The 14,916-nt window shown below is 44.0% G+C and overlaps 1 protein-coding gene across 8 annotated transcripts in view; it reads left to right on the plus strand.

Moving 5' to 3' along the window:
• ccser2a (coiled-coil serine-rich protein 2a) overlaps nucleotides 1-14,916 on the plus strand; it is a 39,219-nt gene that overhangs the window by 1,947 nt on the left and 22,356 nt on the right. For 6 of the 8 annotated variants that reach the window (XR_013296218.1, XR_013296217.1, XM_077582181.1 and 3 more), the window contains 5 exons: nucleotides 5,521-6,923; nucleotides 7,017-7,228; nucleotides 9,413-9,506; nucleotides 13,395-13,497; nucleotides 13,939-14,122. Coding sequence is in view for 6 of the 8 variants with exons in the window: in XM_077582181.1 (XP_077438307.1) it covers nucleotides 5,564-6,923; nucleotides 7,017-7,228; nucleotides 9,413-9,506; nucleotides 13,395-13,497; nucleotides 13,939-14,122 (1,953 nt within the window). In the remaining 2 variants the exon portion in view is untranslated. Of the gene's footprint in view, nucleotides 1-2,008; nucleotides 2,843-4,167; nucleotides 4,784-5,520; nucleotides 6,924-7,016; nucleotides 7,229-9,412; nucleotides 9,507-13,394; nucleotides 13,498-13,938; nucleotides 14,123-14,916 lie in introns of those variants that run through there. The other 2 variants (XM_077582179.1, XM_077582180.1) reach the window with 2 other exon arrangements.

The following is a 14,916-nucleotide window of genomic DNA, read 5'->3' on the forward strand; positions in this document are numbered from 1 at the left end:
ATGGACGGGTAGAGATTTGCTCAGTCATCTCTGGTCCCTCACTGATTCAAACGTTTCCATCTTCACTCGCAAGGTGTCATCAGGCTCTTAATGTTTTTATTGATTCTTTTTGTGCCCCTGGCACTGATGCTGCTTCTCCAGCAGACGACAGAAAAGTAGATGGCACTTGCTACCACAGACATAAAAATCTCCACCTGTTAGCCACGAAAGTGGGAGGATGCCAAAGTACCCAGCGCAAACCCACGTGAAGATGTTCAATGTAAGATTTGAACCCTTATCTCTCCTGCCTGTAAGGCAATTGTGGAAACTGTTGTCTTGGAACTCATTCACTCCCTGCCATTTTCACTGAAGCAACCCCCTTCGCTCCTGGCTATTTTCTTAGATTCTGACTGATTCGGCAAGGTCCACAGAATATTCTGTTCTATTGCTATAAAAATGTGGAAACAACCAAAAGAAAGATTGAAGTCTCTTCTTCATCAAGAAAAAAAGTATATTTCTATCCGTTTCAGTTTTGCAGCAATTAGCATTAGAATATAGCTAAGTTTAATCAATATTCACATTTCTGGTGAAAATACTGTCAAAAAGAGCTTGTTGCAACATGGCCCTGGCTGATCTCTTATACTCTGCTGGCAAATGTTGGCTGTTTTTTGTAATAACTACCATTGCTCTAAGCAACCTCTTAACTCTTTGACTGCCAGACGTTTTCAGAAAAGGGATGCCGTGGGTGCCAGCCGATTTTAAGCATTTTGACTGATCTTTCAAGGTCCATAGAAAATTATGTGTTTGGACTATGGAAACACACATACTGCCAAAACAAGATTGGACTCTCATCTTCCATCAGAAAAAAAAAGTTTGCTTCTACCTTATTCCGTTTTTGAGTAATCAACAATAGAAAATGGTTAGTTTCACCTGTTTTGGAAAAAAAAAACGTATTTTAACGTCTTTGGCACTCCTCCATAGGATTTTACGAAACGTTATTTAACGTTTTTGGCAGTCAAAGAGTTCATGTCAGAAGCTGCATCAAAGCCTTCTGTATGCTCCAGCATAAAAACAAACAAACATATAAATACATTTTTGGGAGTGCAGTATTAAAAAAACATATTTATTCGTTTTGGGTTTGAATGAGTTAATATTTCCCCCATCACCTCTGTTGCAAAGGTGAGGAATTTGCTGCTGGTCTGACTTCTTCGTTTTGTTTGTTCTTGGTGGAGGTTGCAGTTCTGGGCTTTACTATCGTTTCAGCCTCTCTTTATAATCTTTCAATCAAACCTAGTGTCTGGTTAGTATAGCGGTGAAAGAAAAAAACATACTTAGGTCTCTGAAAAGATTGCATTATATGAGTCCCCCCCCCCATTGGAGGATTACTGAGAAAAGCTTCCATTAGACCGTCATTCATTGAAATAAGGGGGAAAAAACCTCTGTGGACTTACAGACGATTGCTGGTTGAGTTATAAGCAACTTGGACAACAATCTCCCAAAAAGATCCGTAGGATGGTTGGTTAATCTTAAACAAGGCTGCTTTGATGCTGGTGGTTTGCACTTGCCAATGCGGTGATCTTATTGACGGCGCTTACAGAAGCTGACCACGAGGTCATGCGGGATAATGAAGTGCGGTTACAAGTTATGCACCTGCGACTGCGTGCTGTGTAAGTACCCGAAGCCTTGCAGGGTTGCTTTGACTTCTCCTCTGATCCTGCTTGCCCCCATCGCTCTCTTCCATGTGTTCCGTCATTGGAGCTAAACTTAGCCTCGCTGATCACGTCTTATTCATTCCCCTCGGTAAGACCGCGGATGTTAAAAGCCTTGGAAGAGATCAGCTTTGCGGAAGGCAGATTCTGCGACGGGTATGCAAAGTTGCCAGCAGCTCCTTCAGCATCTTCCTTCCGCCGTCTACTTGAAATGATGACCATAGCAGATGCTGGCAGTGACGGATACTTGCTTATGGCAGCTTAACTTGCGCGGCGCTCAGAAATGTGACAATTAAACGCGGCTCCTAAATGCTCATTAATCTTATCAGTGGGGATCAAGTCAAGGTCAAAATCAGAGCTACAGCAGACACTTGCTTGTGTGCTCACTGGCTACGTTAGTGACATCAATCATCCATTTTTTTTTTTTTTATCGCGCTTGTCCTCAGTAGCTTCGTGGCTAACTGGAGCCTGCTGCAGTTGACTTTTGCTGGGATGAACCCCGCCCGGATCAGATCACCTGTCAGTCACGGGCAAGCTCATGCCTATGGGCAGAAATTCACAGAAGAGAGGCAGCACGGGGGAAGAGTGGTTTGCCCGTCCTCACGCTTCACTAACATGTAGCCTGTGAACAGGAAGTGTTTGAACCAAATGAAGAGATTCTGAAACGTATACAAAGACAACTTCCTGTCTGAGAAGGGCTGGGCAGCGTCTACTTTGCGTTTTCATTTTCTCTGGCGAGCTCATGACATCACACAGCAGCAAGTACACTGACAGGTTTATGTGGTTTTTGTGTCTTTGCCAGGTTTTTGTGCGTGGTTCCGCCTTCTGATTGTCACACACTCATGTTTCTGTCACCGTCGGAAGATTTTATTACTTTAGCTTACATTCAACCTCGACGTCACCTCTACCTTACCTTGCTTTCCTTTGAAGCCACGTCTGCAAATTGAATGATTTATATAGCGGGGACTTTTGTTTTTGTCCCCAAGCAGAAGGCGGGTCCCACCAATACAACGGTAAAAACATTAATGTCCCCGCCAGACATAGAATGCTGGTGCACTTACACACCTCTTTCAGTCGATGCACTTGCCTCTCGGATGCTGACTTTCAGTTTTGACAATGGCGGAAACAGGATGTTTAACTCCCAACTTCTCAGGGTAAGGTGTCACATTTTTTTAATTTTTTGTTTTTGCAGTTGTGGAAATATTTTGTGTTCGCTTTCTGTTCCAGGGTGCCACACCCTTACTTTCTCTCCTTGCACCTTGTCTGTGTCATCGCTCTCTCTCGTCGCCGTCCTTGGCGTCTCATTGGATTACGCCGTCGCTTAGCATCAGAAGCTCGCTCAGCTCGGTGTTGTTTTCACTCAATGCACATTAGCCCGGCGTCTGCGTTGCTTTCATCCCCGCCTCATTCTATTAGCCCGCTCTAATGGCACTCTGTTAATCGCTTCATGGAGAGCTCAGCCAGCGGCCTTTCCGCATGACCGCTAGATTATTACTCCCAAGAGATGCTGGGGCTGTCAATACTGTATGAGCGAGTTGAAGCTGCGCTTTGGTGTACATAGAAAGGTGCGAGTTTATATTGGGCTGAGTTTACTTTTTATTTTTTATGTGTCATTTGTATGGGAAATATTCAGCTGTGCTCGTTTGCTTTCAATGCTCTCCAGTGCATATTGAATATTTTGTGTTACAATGAACCATTGTATTCAATGGGAAATGAAAATACAAATAGTTTTACCTTGACATGAGTGCTCCAATTTACGGAGATGTGTCACAACGAATCGATTTATTGACAACAATTGTATAAGTGATTGTCTGGCAACCAGTTCAGGTAACCCGCCGACTGCCCGAAGCCAGCTGAGATTTTGTGCTCTGTTAATTTATTTATTTTTCCTGTTTTTTAATAAAGGGATGAAAAGTAATAATACACATTAAATTTAAAGCTGCTCAATGCAGGAAATTGAATTTCGAATCACCACTGCCTCTTGTGGCCTAAAAATGAAACTGCACCCCCCCCTAAGCTTCACATACACACTCCGTGCATGACGTCACATCCGCAGACTGAGCGTGAATTTCGAACCCGAATTCAGTCTGAAATCTAACGGTCAGAGGCTTGCAGGAGTACTCACTGTGAACGGCTAAGGTGTTATTCTGATAATTTGAATATATTTGAGTCATAAATGGTCAAATAAAAAGGCTATTGTAAAGATATTTTGGAAATTCTGACATAGAGCAGCTTTAACTATAACTACAAACCACTCTGCTTTTACTTTGACTTTGCGCTGATAAAGTGCATTTTGTTTCACTTTTTAAATGCGAGTAGGATCATTGTTCCTAAGCAACAACTTGCTGTTAATCCTTTGACGCTGGTCCTTCAGACTGAGGATTTAGAGGCATATTTGTGCAAGTACACACAATGCCGTGAAGCTGACCTCTTCATTCCCTTGCCATGACTGAATCATGATCTTATCACTCATAGTATCAAGTGTGTCGTCGTAGAAGGTGGGGGGTTGCCAGGGGTTGGACAGATGGCCAACACGCTTCCCTGGCCCACCTCAGAATGTGTGTCAACCGGTTAGAATCGCAACGCTCGCTGGTGATCAGCGAGGTGTGACCCACATAAACGCCCGTCGCCGCAACCGTGTTAAGGTTGCGCTTCTGTGTGATTCTAATGAAACTTGAGAGCCTGTATGGTCAAACGCCAATTTTGTACCCATTCAGCGCAAAGATGCACGCCCGCCCGTCCCTGGGGTGCAAAGAGGTTTTGGTGGCGCTCCCTGCCTAGGCATGTTGACCTGATTTCCTATGTGGGTGAGTTTGTGTCTCTTTGCGTATTTGCCCATGTGTGTTTATTGATGCGGATTAGGACGGTCGGACACGTCTGTGCCAGCGGCACAGTGCCACTGATTGTAGACACGTGTGTTGGTGCATGGGAATGTGGGGCAGCGCGACATCCACATTGACCCCCGTCTCCCACACGGGTGCAATGGATAAATTAAATATGGATTATATATTCCCTGAATCATCTACATCAACCGTGGTGCAATGGATGCTAAAATATTTTTTTCTCAACACACTGACCAACCAGATGGATCTAATGTGAGTTCATCAACCGACACATCTCCAGCTCTTCCACCATTTACTTACCCCATTCGCATTGAATTCAAACAGTGCTGGCCTTCTTCCCAGATTCCCTTTCATCCCACAGCCATTGTGTATGTCGGCCCTTTTTGTTATTGACCCCCCCGCCTGCTGGTGCCGTGTTTGCGAAAAAGCCAGTAACGGCTACAGGTCAGGATTTGTTGAGTGGTTTCCATTTGATTCTGATTCTGAGCAGCCCGATAGTTTTTTCTATTCAGAAAGTTGAAAACCTGGGGATCAACCTCCTGCATATGTCTGATTTATTAGAGAGTGAAGGAGAATCTCAACAAACAAGCAAACACAATCATAGTAGCTTTTTGCGTCGACAAACAAATGGCAACTAAAAAAACGTTAGAAGGAAAGGAATAGACATTCTGTCAGTTTGTTAAAAAATATTTATAGAATACGTCCAACCTGTGCTCATGAAATCACTTCACATGAGAGCAGCCAGGGTGGACTTTGCTACTAACTCTCAAGTCACCTTGGAAAGCAGTCACATGAATTCTTAATGCTCTCGGCGGCAAACAATCTTTCAGATGCAGACATGCAACCACTCTATCCATCTGCCTGTTTTAAGTATGATTTTATTTCTGTTTCAAGGATTTTCCTGCAGGTGAGATCAGCAAATGAGGCAATTGCTTGACCGTTTTACCCGTAAAACTTAACGTGTGGTGTTTTTTTTCCCCCTTCCCCAGCCGTGTGTGAGTCCATGCTCATCCATGTCTCCGTTGGCATCTAATGGAAGATAAAGTATCGACCAGCTCTGCCATGGTTTCAAGATTGCCCAAGTTTGGTGGGCGCTCTGCAAGTGGTGGCACTGGAGGAACCTTGACCAATGGTTCGTCTACCCAGGATGCCAAGGCGGCTCCTGCTGGAACACGAACAAATGGCGCGATTCGAACTTCTCCGTTTTCCCTGAAATGGAGGAGAGATGAAGGGACAGCCCCCTCCAGTCTGACCACCATTACCAGCCCTGGGGACGGAGGCAAGGAGAAGACGAGACAAGTTCCTCCATTGGTCAAGGAAGGAAAGAGTAGCTCTCCGGGGACACCTATAATGAGGAGGTCAGGTCCGTTGGTGGTGGCGGCCTCAAGCCCCAAGGTCATCCCAAAGCAACCCTTAAAAATAGCTCCCAAAGATGGCATCAAGTTGGGTCAAAGCTCTCTCAGCAGAGCGCCCAAAACAGACCACAGTGACACAGAGTCCCGCCTCGCAAAGCCCAAATTATCTTCGGGCTCGCCAAGAAGCAACTCCCAAGACCGCCTTTCCCAGTCCAGCGAAAGCCTGAAGACTCTAGAACTGGACAAGATGGTTCGCTCAAACAGCTTTACGCACTTCAAGCAGATTCCATCTCCCAGCAGCCAGCCTATGATCCGTTCCTTCTCCTTTAACCGGGCCGTCGAACTGGCCAAACCTCTGGCCAATACTCAACTTCGACCGCCTCGGAGTAGTTTCCTCAAACCTCCTCAACTTAGCAACGGACGATTAAGTTTAGCACTCGGAAGTCTGCGCGGTGGCCACGGAGGCTCTGGATCTTCTGGTGGTGGTACTGGAGGTGTTCCGTACAGCCAAACGCCTCCGGCTGCCTCCTCACTACCGACGCCATCGGCGCCATCCACGCCCAGAGCTCTGAAAAAGCCGCTGCTCTCCTCTTGCGGTTTGAACAAGTTATTGGGGAATAGTAGCGGATCCTTGGGTTTCAGGCAGGCAAAACCTGCACAGGCCAAGCAGCAAAAGACAATACTTCCAGGTTGGGTTAAAGGAGCCGCCAAACCTTTATCTGTCCCTCCATCCGAAGATGCTGAACCCACCGGAAAGGGTGAAGTAGCAGACCGTGACAATGACGTGGATCAAAATCCTACTGATGGAGGAGAAAAAGAAGAAAGCAGCGTACAGCGGCAAAACTCGGATCAGGTAGTTGGTGATGGTCAGGAAGACATGTCCTTGTCGTCTGCTTCATCCTTAGACAGAGGGAACACCAGTGAAGAGTTTTTAGATGACTTGGACAGCGTCGGGGATGTTTTCAGTGACGGGGACCCTCATGACAACAAGAAGACAAATAGCTTTCTCAATCAGATCAATAACTGGGATCTGGCAGGTAAATCTCTCAAATTAACCAGCCTACAGTAAATTTTCCTCACATTGAACTTTGTGGTTGATTTTTTTATTTTTTTTTTACCATTTGCTTCAGGCCACGATGAAGACAGCCCAATGCAGGACTCCCAGGGACCACTTGTGAGGTCGCCGGAGGAAGGCGATGCCTACCAGGCTTCGTCTTTGGAGCTGTCACCCTCCAACAGCTCTGGGGGAACCTACATGTGGGACGAAGAAGGCCTTGAACCTCTCGAAGGGCCTGGGACGTATCCGCGTGACCTGTACGACGACGCCGAGCTCAATAGCATAGTGAGTGCCAACAATCCCTTAAATCACTTTCTTTAGTTATAGTAGTCAGGGTTAAAACAAACAACAACAAAACAGTAAGCATGGTCAGTTTGTTTGAATTGAAAAGTTATTCAACCAAACCTATTGCGATTGGGTGTCATTATTCAACTATTATTAATGTAAGGTGGTGTATTGGATCATTTGGCCCAATCAAATTATATCAATATTACGGAGATTATTTGTCGAGTCTATTAGCAATTGGCAAGGACAACCTTGTGAACCGCTCAGTCCTGCAGTTTAATTGAGCCGAGAGATTACCGTTATTTGGTTAGAAGTAGCCTAATGGAAACTTGCTTATTCTTAAACTATTTTTAGATTTACAAATAGCTGTGCTGCCCTTCATGATTTTCCATATCAACAGGAAAACAATTGTTTAATATTTCTCAATGGGGAATAATGGGAATGCCGTACTTTGAGCAGTTGGTGAATGAATCGCAGCCATCAAACCGGCACCTCTCCGGTAAGCAGCCACGATTATCCAATGAGCCGATCACTTTCCGGTTGGCAATCCTCGCGCAAGATTTGATTGCCTGCTTAAAAAGCCGCTGCCACTCATTCACCGACTTCCTCATTAGGCAAAGAGGTTATCCCTGAGAGGAATGCTGTCCCGACCGCAGCTTGTGCTTTAATAGCGTTTTGAGCCTTTGGTTCTCCGTGGTCACGTACCATGGCACCCGATCTCGGGAACGCATAAAGAGCTTTCCGGAAGCCAGATTAGAAATTGTATAATAAGCCGTGTCTTTTTAGTACTCACAGCATGTGATATGGACATTCACTTGATCAAAGCGAGAGAGAGAGAAAAAAAAGAAAGAAAGAAAAAAAGCTTTTGTTTTTGTCTTTAATTGAGCTAGACATGCCGTAGACAGTCCATTAATGAGGCTAATTGACAGTACAAATTGCTAGTCAAATCATTATTTCAGTCATTTTTAGACATGGTCATTATTTCAACAGCATTTCAAGGTTACTTTCTAAGCATTTTAGAAGTAAATAGGGCAACTCCAGATATTGTACTGTACACCATTTTGGTTCATGTTCCTGACAGAATGGGGGGGAGGGAAAGTTCGCCAGAGTTTGGGATTATATGTGGGCGTGTTCGTTACTGCTCTCGGTATAACCACACATGCCTCAACCACGCATATCCGATTAAAAGTCATTTACTTTGTCTTAAGGACATGTTCTCGAACTACATTCGTGCAGCTGCTATCATGCGCTTCTTGGGTTTTTAACATTTGTGTGGACAGACCATAGACACATTTTTCTTCTGCCTTTAACCTTATAAACACAGCAATAACTAGTGTGGCTGCTGGTACAGGAATAGAACAGATAGATTGTACAAATATAACTATTGCATATCTAGATATTTTTTGGGAGAGACTGTAATGGGTAAAATAAAACTTGACATACGCTGTAGTAACATGATTAATCCACATGGTGGCGATGTGCCCCCATAACACACCTAACCGTGTCTGCATACACTTGAAATTGCACCTTTTGTGTGCGCCAGTCATGTTTTGGCTATATTTGGCTATATTTGGCTCTGTCTGCATTCAAATGGCTCTGTGCAAAATCACTGTGTAGGCAACCGCGGCTTGAAAACATTTCCATGACGCACCATCCGGTGTGCAGAGGTGCCCATTTTAGAATGCATAGGTTATTTGTTCGTGTGTTTTCAAGTTTGTTCTCGTTCAGACTTCCGTTGACAAATGTATTTGTTTTTACTGCTGCTTTAGTCACACCTGAGTGTATGATTCTGTATTAAAACACATTGTTCTTGTGTCCTTACAGCACTATAAAAGTCACATAAGGATGAGTCATTTTTTTTAGTCCACATTCTCACCATAAACAAAATTTTATGATATTATATTTGACACCTTTTTGTCTATATCTAAAATTACAATTTCCCAGTAGTTGTTTTTTTCCCTTCCCAATTTTGATTCAGATTTAACATTTACTTCACTTCAATATAATTCCTCGGCACCAAGATGTCACAAGATGGCGGCAAAGCAATACCTAATACATAATATCAGCTACGAAAGATTGGTTTGGAAAAAAAAAATCTGTGACATGCGGGGGTGCACTTTATACAGTTATAATGTACCTAAGTTGCAATGTTTTTGTTTGTTTATTTCTGTTTGTGATTCCCAGGATATCCTGAACAACTTGCACGGCCCAGGGGCCGAAGAAGGGGATGACGACGACCTCATGCTGGATGTGGACCTCCCAGAGGATGTTTTGCAAGGTGAGCTCACCTTCATCATTGTCCCGAACAGAGCAACGTCCACTATAGTCAGTGGCAAACTATGGCAAAAGTCAACAATTCCTTTTTTCCAGCAATATGCTTGTGCGACTTCTTACAGATTGATCAAATCCCTGCTCGGCTGTGCAACATCTGTTTGAATGGTCTCGCCCGTCTATTGTGATGCGTACACGCTCGCTGAGGAGTTATTTATAGGATATTTATCGCGCTGGAAATGACAGCTCGGCAGCAAACCTGCGTGAAAGAGGATGTCGCCAGCTGTCTCGAGCGTGTCTGAGCAAACAGATGAAACGCAAGCGCAAAGAATATTGAGGTGTAGCAGCAGACACTTTGATTGGCTTGACAGTAGTAATAAGGTGATTAGTTGAATGCCTCTTTGTCATCTGAGCGCTGTGACATCAGCACCGCTGTAGGCTTTTGTTGTCGTTTTCTTTATCGCTCGTGAATGTAATCAAATTCCGGCCTCTTTATAGTGGAGTAAAATGGCATAATTGTACGTGCTGGAGGTAATCAGGTCATGTCGATTGTGCTGGCAGCTTTATTATGCGTTTATCAGATGCTTCGTCACATATGAGAGAATGAAGGGGGGTGGTCAGAGACGTTGACCTCGCCCGTCGGGAATTATAATGACTTCTGCGCCGATAATTTGCTCCTGTCAGCGCAGACGCAAACTTGGGTCGGCCACTCTTGCCTGGCTTGTTAATTGAATGTCTCTGACAAAGCCCGACTTGGTATGTCTGACAAAGCTTCGTTCAGGAATCACAAAATCTAATATACGGAGGTCACGTTATATGCCTGGGATCGTCGTCGATGCACAAGCTAATGGACGATGTCATGTGTCATCAATTAAAACAAGCGGCGTAAAAATATGTGGTCAGGTGACACGTGAAGGCATGCTCAGCTCGCGGCATAATTCATGTTTTTCAATTCTCAATTGTTTTATGTTAGGCTTTACACTATCAAGACTTTGAAGTCAGTGAGTTTGAAAAAAAACAATAACTGATCACCGATTGGACCACTTTATCCTAGATCGGATAAACAGCTTGTTTATTTAGTGTACAGTCGATCCCGTGGGGGATTGTGACTGGCCCGGCCCACGACTCGCCAAAATTTGTGCATAATTGATGCCCACTGAAATGCAATGGGGGGAAAAAAACACCCAATAAATTCTCCCCAAAATACTGATAAACATTCAATACACAGAATATGGGGGATTTTTTTCGGGGTTGTTGATATAAAAAATACAAATAAAATACAACCCAAAACAAACTTATTTAAAAATATTGGGGGGAAATGGAGAAAAATCGGACTGTATAGTATGATGTAGAATGTACAGTACAGGCCAAAAGTTTGAAAGGTTGGCATTCTCACCTCTGGGAACTTCTTCAATATTGTTGGAAAACCATTTCAGGGCACTAATCTTGAAACTCATCGAGAGAATGCCAAGAGCAGGGATGTGATTTTTCCGCTAATTCGCGGAATTCCGCTTTTTTTATCTCTCCCCCCCCAAAAAAAAAATCGTTTTTTTTTTTTTTTAATTTTTTTTTAGTAGTTCATTGTGTATGCACATGACTCCGACAGATAACATATTCTGCTATAACAAAGACATTTGTGGTATGCTCTAATATGAGTTACTTTTCATTTGGTCATGATACAATTATTTGTTCATGACATTTGAACTCTTCAACATTATTTATGTGTTAACTTAGTAATCACATTAGTTAGATATGATGATATTCTCAGTGATAGTTTTTAAAAGCAAAGGCAGTCCAATGTTTTTGAATGTGACTGATTTTGAGTTGACTAAAACTGCCATTTTATATGGGATAGTTCAATATACATTGAAAATTTATGCTGTTGTTTTGTCTATTTCTTTGTCATGTGAGTGCATTGAAAGTACTTAAAAACACGGAAAACCCAAACTGCCCTGGACCTAGCTGGGTGCCAGCGGCCCCCAGACCCCCGGCTAAATTTTCAGATAATTTCACTTTGGTCAAATCACATCCCTGCAAGAGATAAATAAATAATCAGAACAAAGAGTGACTATTTGGAAGAAACTAGAATATAAAACGTTTTCAATTATTTCACCTTTTTTTTTTAAGTACCTGTACATAACTCCACATGTTCATTCATAGATGTGATGCCTTCAGTGAGAATCTACAATGTAAATAGTCATGAAAATGTTTGTCCTCTAATGACATCACTTTCCACTTTGCATAATATGCTAAATATCTGCCGATCCGATCCAAAAAGTGTTTTTCCTACAAATAAGGTTAATGATACACTACGGCGGTGTTTGGTTGCCGCTGTTGAAACAGAACTCGTCGTCCCTGTATATTGAGTATTACCTGGTGTAGCCCGCTGCCCGCCCTCCTGTCTACCGCCACAAAGGTTAAAATGTCCAGTTTATGTTTAAACGGATCCGGAGGCGCTGTAATTCGGTGGTTGTTGCGGACGCTGCATTGCTGAATTGTATTCCAATAATGCTGAGAGGCTGTTTTGTTTTGCCCTTACTGGTCTCAGTCGTATTGCCGGAATGACCTCACAAGCGAATCAACAGCAACCGAACATGAAGTAAACATGTACGCTCCACTCCGCAGCCTCACGTCACCCTGAAGGTTGTAAACAGTCACAGGCAGGCAAAGGAACGTTCACGCCACAGGAATGTGACTGGCATGCTGGTCCCATTCCTGCTCCTTTTTTGGGAAGTGTCCATATTTATAGCTGCGAGTATCAGGCCAAGCACCAGAAGAGGAACAGTGAAAGTGAGACCGGGGCGAAAGGCGTCCAGCTTGGACCCGGCCCACAAAACCGGGGGATTGGGAAGGCGGTTCTGTTTTGCCTACAGAGTCTCCGCAGGCCCTCCCTTGCTTGCTCTGTCCTTCATTTGCTTCCTCCAAAGAGACTCCCTGACTCTGCCACATAACAGGAAGAAGGTGAAAGGGAAGAACAGGGAGCCAAACCAGAACCGGATGAGAGGCTCACATGTGACATTTTCTTTAAAGCCAGCCGTCAGGGCCAGCGCTTTTCCCCTAAACTTGGACTCAGAAGCGCCTTTTCTTGGGAGTTCCCTGGAAAACAAGCCTGACAACACATGCAGGGTGGACTCGGGATTTCTGCCTAACTGACTGGACCAGGCGGACATTTCTTTCCATTCTATATTCATGGACGTCTCCGAGCTGGAATCTATCCGTTGTTTGGCTTCTTTAATGATTGTGTAAGGCTCCCCGAAATGTAGCGCTTGAGTATGAAAACGGCTGCCTGCATCTGTGTTGAGTGGTGACACTTTGGCTAAAGTATTTTAAGCAGCAGCATTTCCACCCTGTCATTATTATTATCATCTTTTTTTGGTGTGTGTCTGTGTGTGCGCGCAGTTGTTTTTTTTGCTGTCTTGCTGTAGGCCTCGCTTTTCTGCGAGGGAGGTCAGCCTCTATTATTTGTCAGTTTTTCCCTTAGCCATGGCTCATTCCTCCGCTTCTTTCAACAGCCTCCAAAGACTCACTGTCCTTTTTTACACCCTTGAAAATGAAATGGCTCGTCGCTGATTTTTTTTTGTTGTTGGTGTGTTTGCATAGCGAGGAGGGAGATGGAATAGATTAGGATGTGCGCGCTGATATTTTAGAGCATTTGAAATGTGTACAGGCGTATTCATCGGCAGGAAATATGATAAATAGTTTGTTTTATGTGTGTGTCTGTGTGAACCTGCCTGAAAAACAAATTCCTGCCTTCCTTTTTTTTGCATGGCACATCTCATCTTTCACAACAAACTATTTGCAACACACTTGAAAGTCAATGCACAATTTTCTGCACCCAACTCCTCAGAATGACATCCTTGGTGTGCCTCACAAATAGTCTTAACGTTTGTCGCAGACTTTGACAAGATGTCCAACGGGGAAAGCGCTCCCCGTCGGCAGGGACAGCGCCGTCGGCATCACCGCTGGAACGGACCCGAGCATTTCCACAATGATGGCAGGTTAGTGATCCAGTTAGTGTCCTTGTGCCCGTAGGAGGAGAAAACTGAAGAAGCCGCCGACTGACTTTTTTCATACCTGGTTGGATTGTAGACAGGCCCGGGGATGCATTTTATTGATAGAAAACCCCACTAAAGTGCATTTTCATACCATGAGACCAAGGACATTTTGGAAAGGCAAACATTTTTGTGAACGTGAACGGACCCTGACAACATTTTTTACAACATTCGCTCAGTGAGATACGGGCTTTAAAGCAAAACTTAAGAACTTTCAGTTTTCATTTATTATGGCGGCACCATATGGTCAAAAGTGGTAGTGTTTCTTCAGTTTTTTTTAAACAACTTCTAATATTCCGATTTTATGTTGCTTTTCTTTAAAAAATGTTGTTCAAATTCCAACTCAAGAGGTTCCACTGTGCATAACCCGACTGTTTTGTCTCTCAGGGCACCGTTCTTCCACCACTACGACGGCCTCAAGTCCTCGAGGATGTCTTCGCAGGCCGCCCCCACCCAAGTGAGGCGAAACAGCCACCCGATGCCCGTGCCCGATGAGCTCTCACTGGAACATATGAGCCAGGACTGCAGCTCGGTCAAGAACCAGCTGCTCAGACTGAAGAACCTACTGCAGGTTCGACCCTCATTATTAGATACTCCCTCAGCTTTTTATGCGGGTCTCGCGCCTTCCTTTGCGCTCGCATGCGTTTAAGTGTGAGTGTGAGGAAATCAATTACTGAGTCCATCTGCCTCCGTTGGAGGAATGGGAGGATGGTGCAAGCGCCAGAGCCAGATCAAAGGAGGCTAGAAATGAATTCTGCTGTTGTTGAAAGGATGCCCTCACTGGCCACTTTATTACCTACACCCTGCTTGGAAGGCTTTAGTCTGCGTTGAAATCATAGCGTCACTCAGTTGTTGTAGATTTTTTTTCTGGGAATCTCCCATTGCACTGCATTCCAAATGTGCTCTATTGGATTGTAATTTTGGGATTACATAAGCATTTGAGTTAAGCGTGTTAAAGAGATCATTTTTAGCTATTAGCTAATGCCATTAGGAGCTCAAAGCCTCTAAAATGTGTTGTCTTGAGGTGGATTGCAGTGTAAAAAAAAAAAAGGATGCTCAATTGGCACCAAGCGGTTCAAAGCGACGAGAACAAAGACAACATTTCCGTGTACTTCCCACAGCGCAGGACACTCACTCAGAAAAATTCTGATGAATACATGTTAATTTATCTACCAGATAAGTTCAACAGCATACTCATACAATATGGACCTCTAAACTACCTCTTGGCTAAAAGAAAAAAATAATAATACAAATGCATTACCGGATTTATTCAAGCAGCTAGCTGACATTTATGCTTCCTCGTGAAATAAATGTGTTGCGTATACTCTGAGATTGCGCCGTGGGTCTGTGTCACCGGTGCCTGGC

The sequence above is a fragment of the Vanacampus margaritifer genome, chromosome 12 (genome assembly GCF_051991255.1).
Source record: "Vanacampus margaritifer isolate UIUO_Vmar chromosome 12, RoL_Vmar_1.0, whole genome shotgun sequence".
NCBI classification, from domain to species: domain Eukaryota; kingdom Metazoa; phylum Chordata; class Actinopteri; order Syngnathiformes; family Syngnathidae; genus Vanacampus; species Vanacampus margaritifer.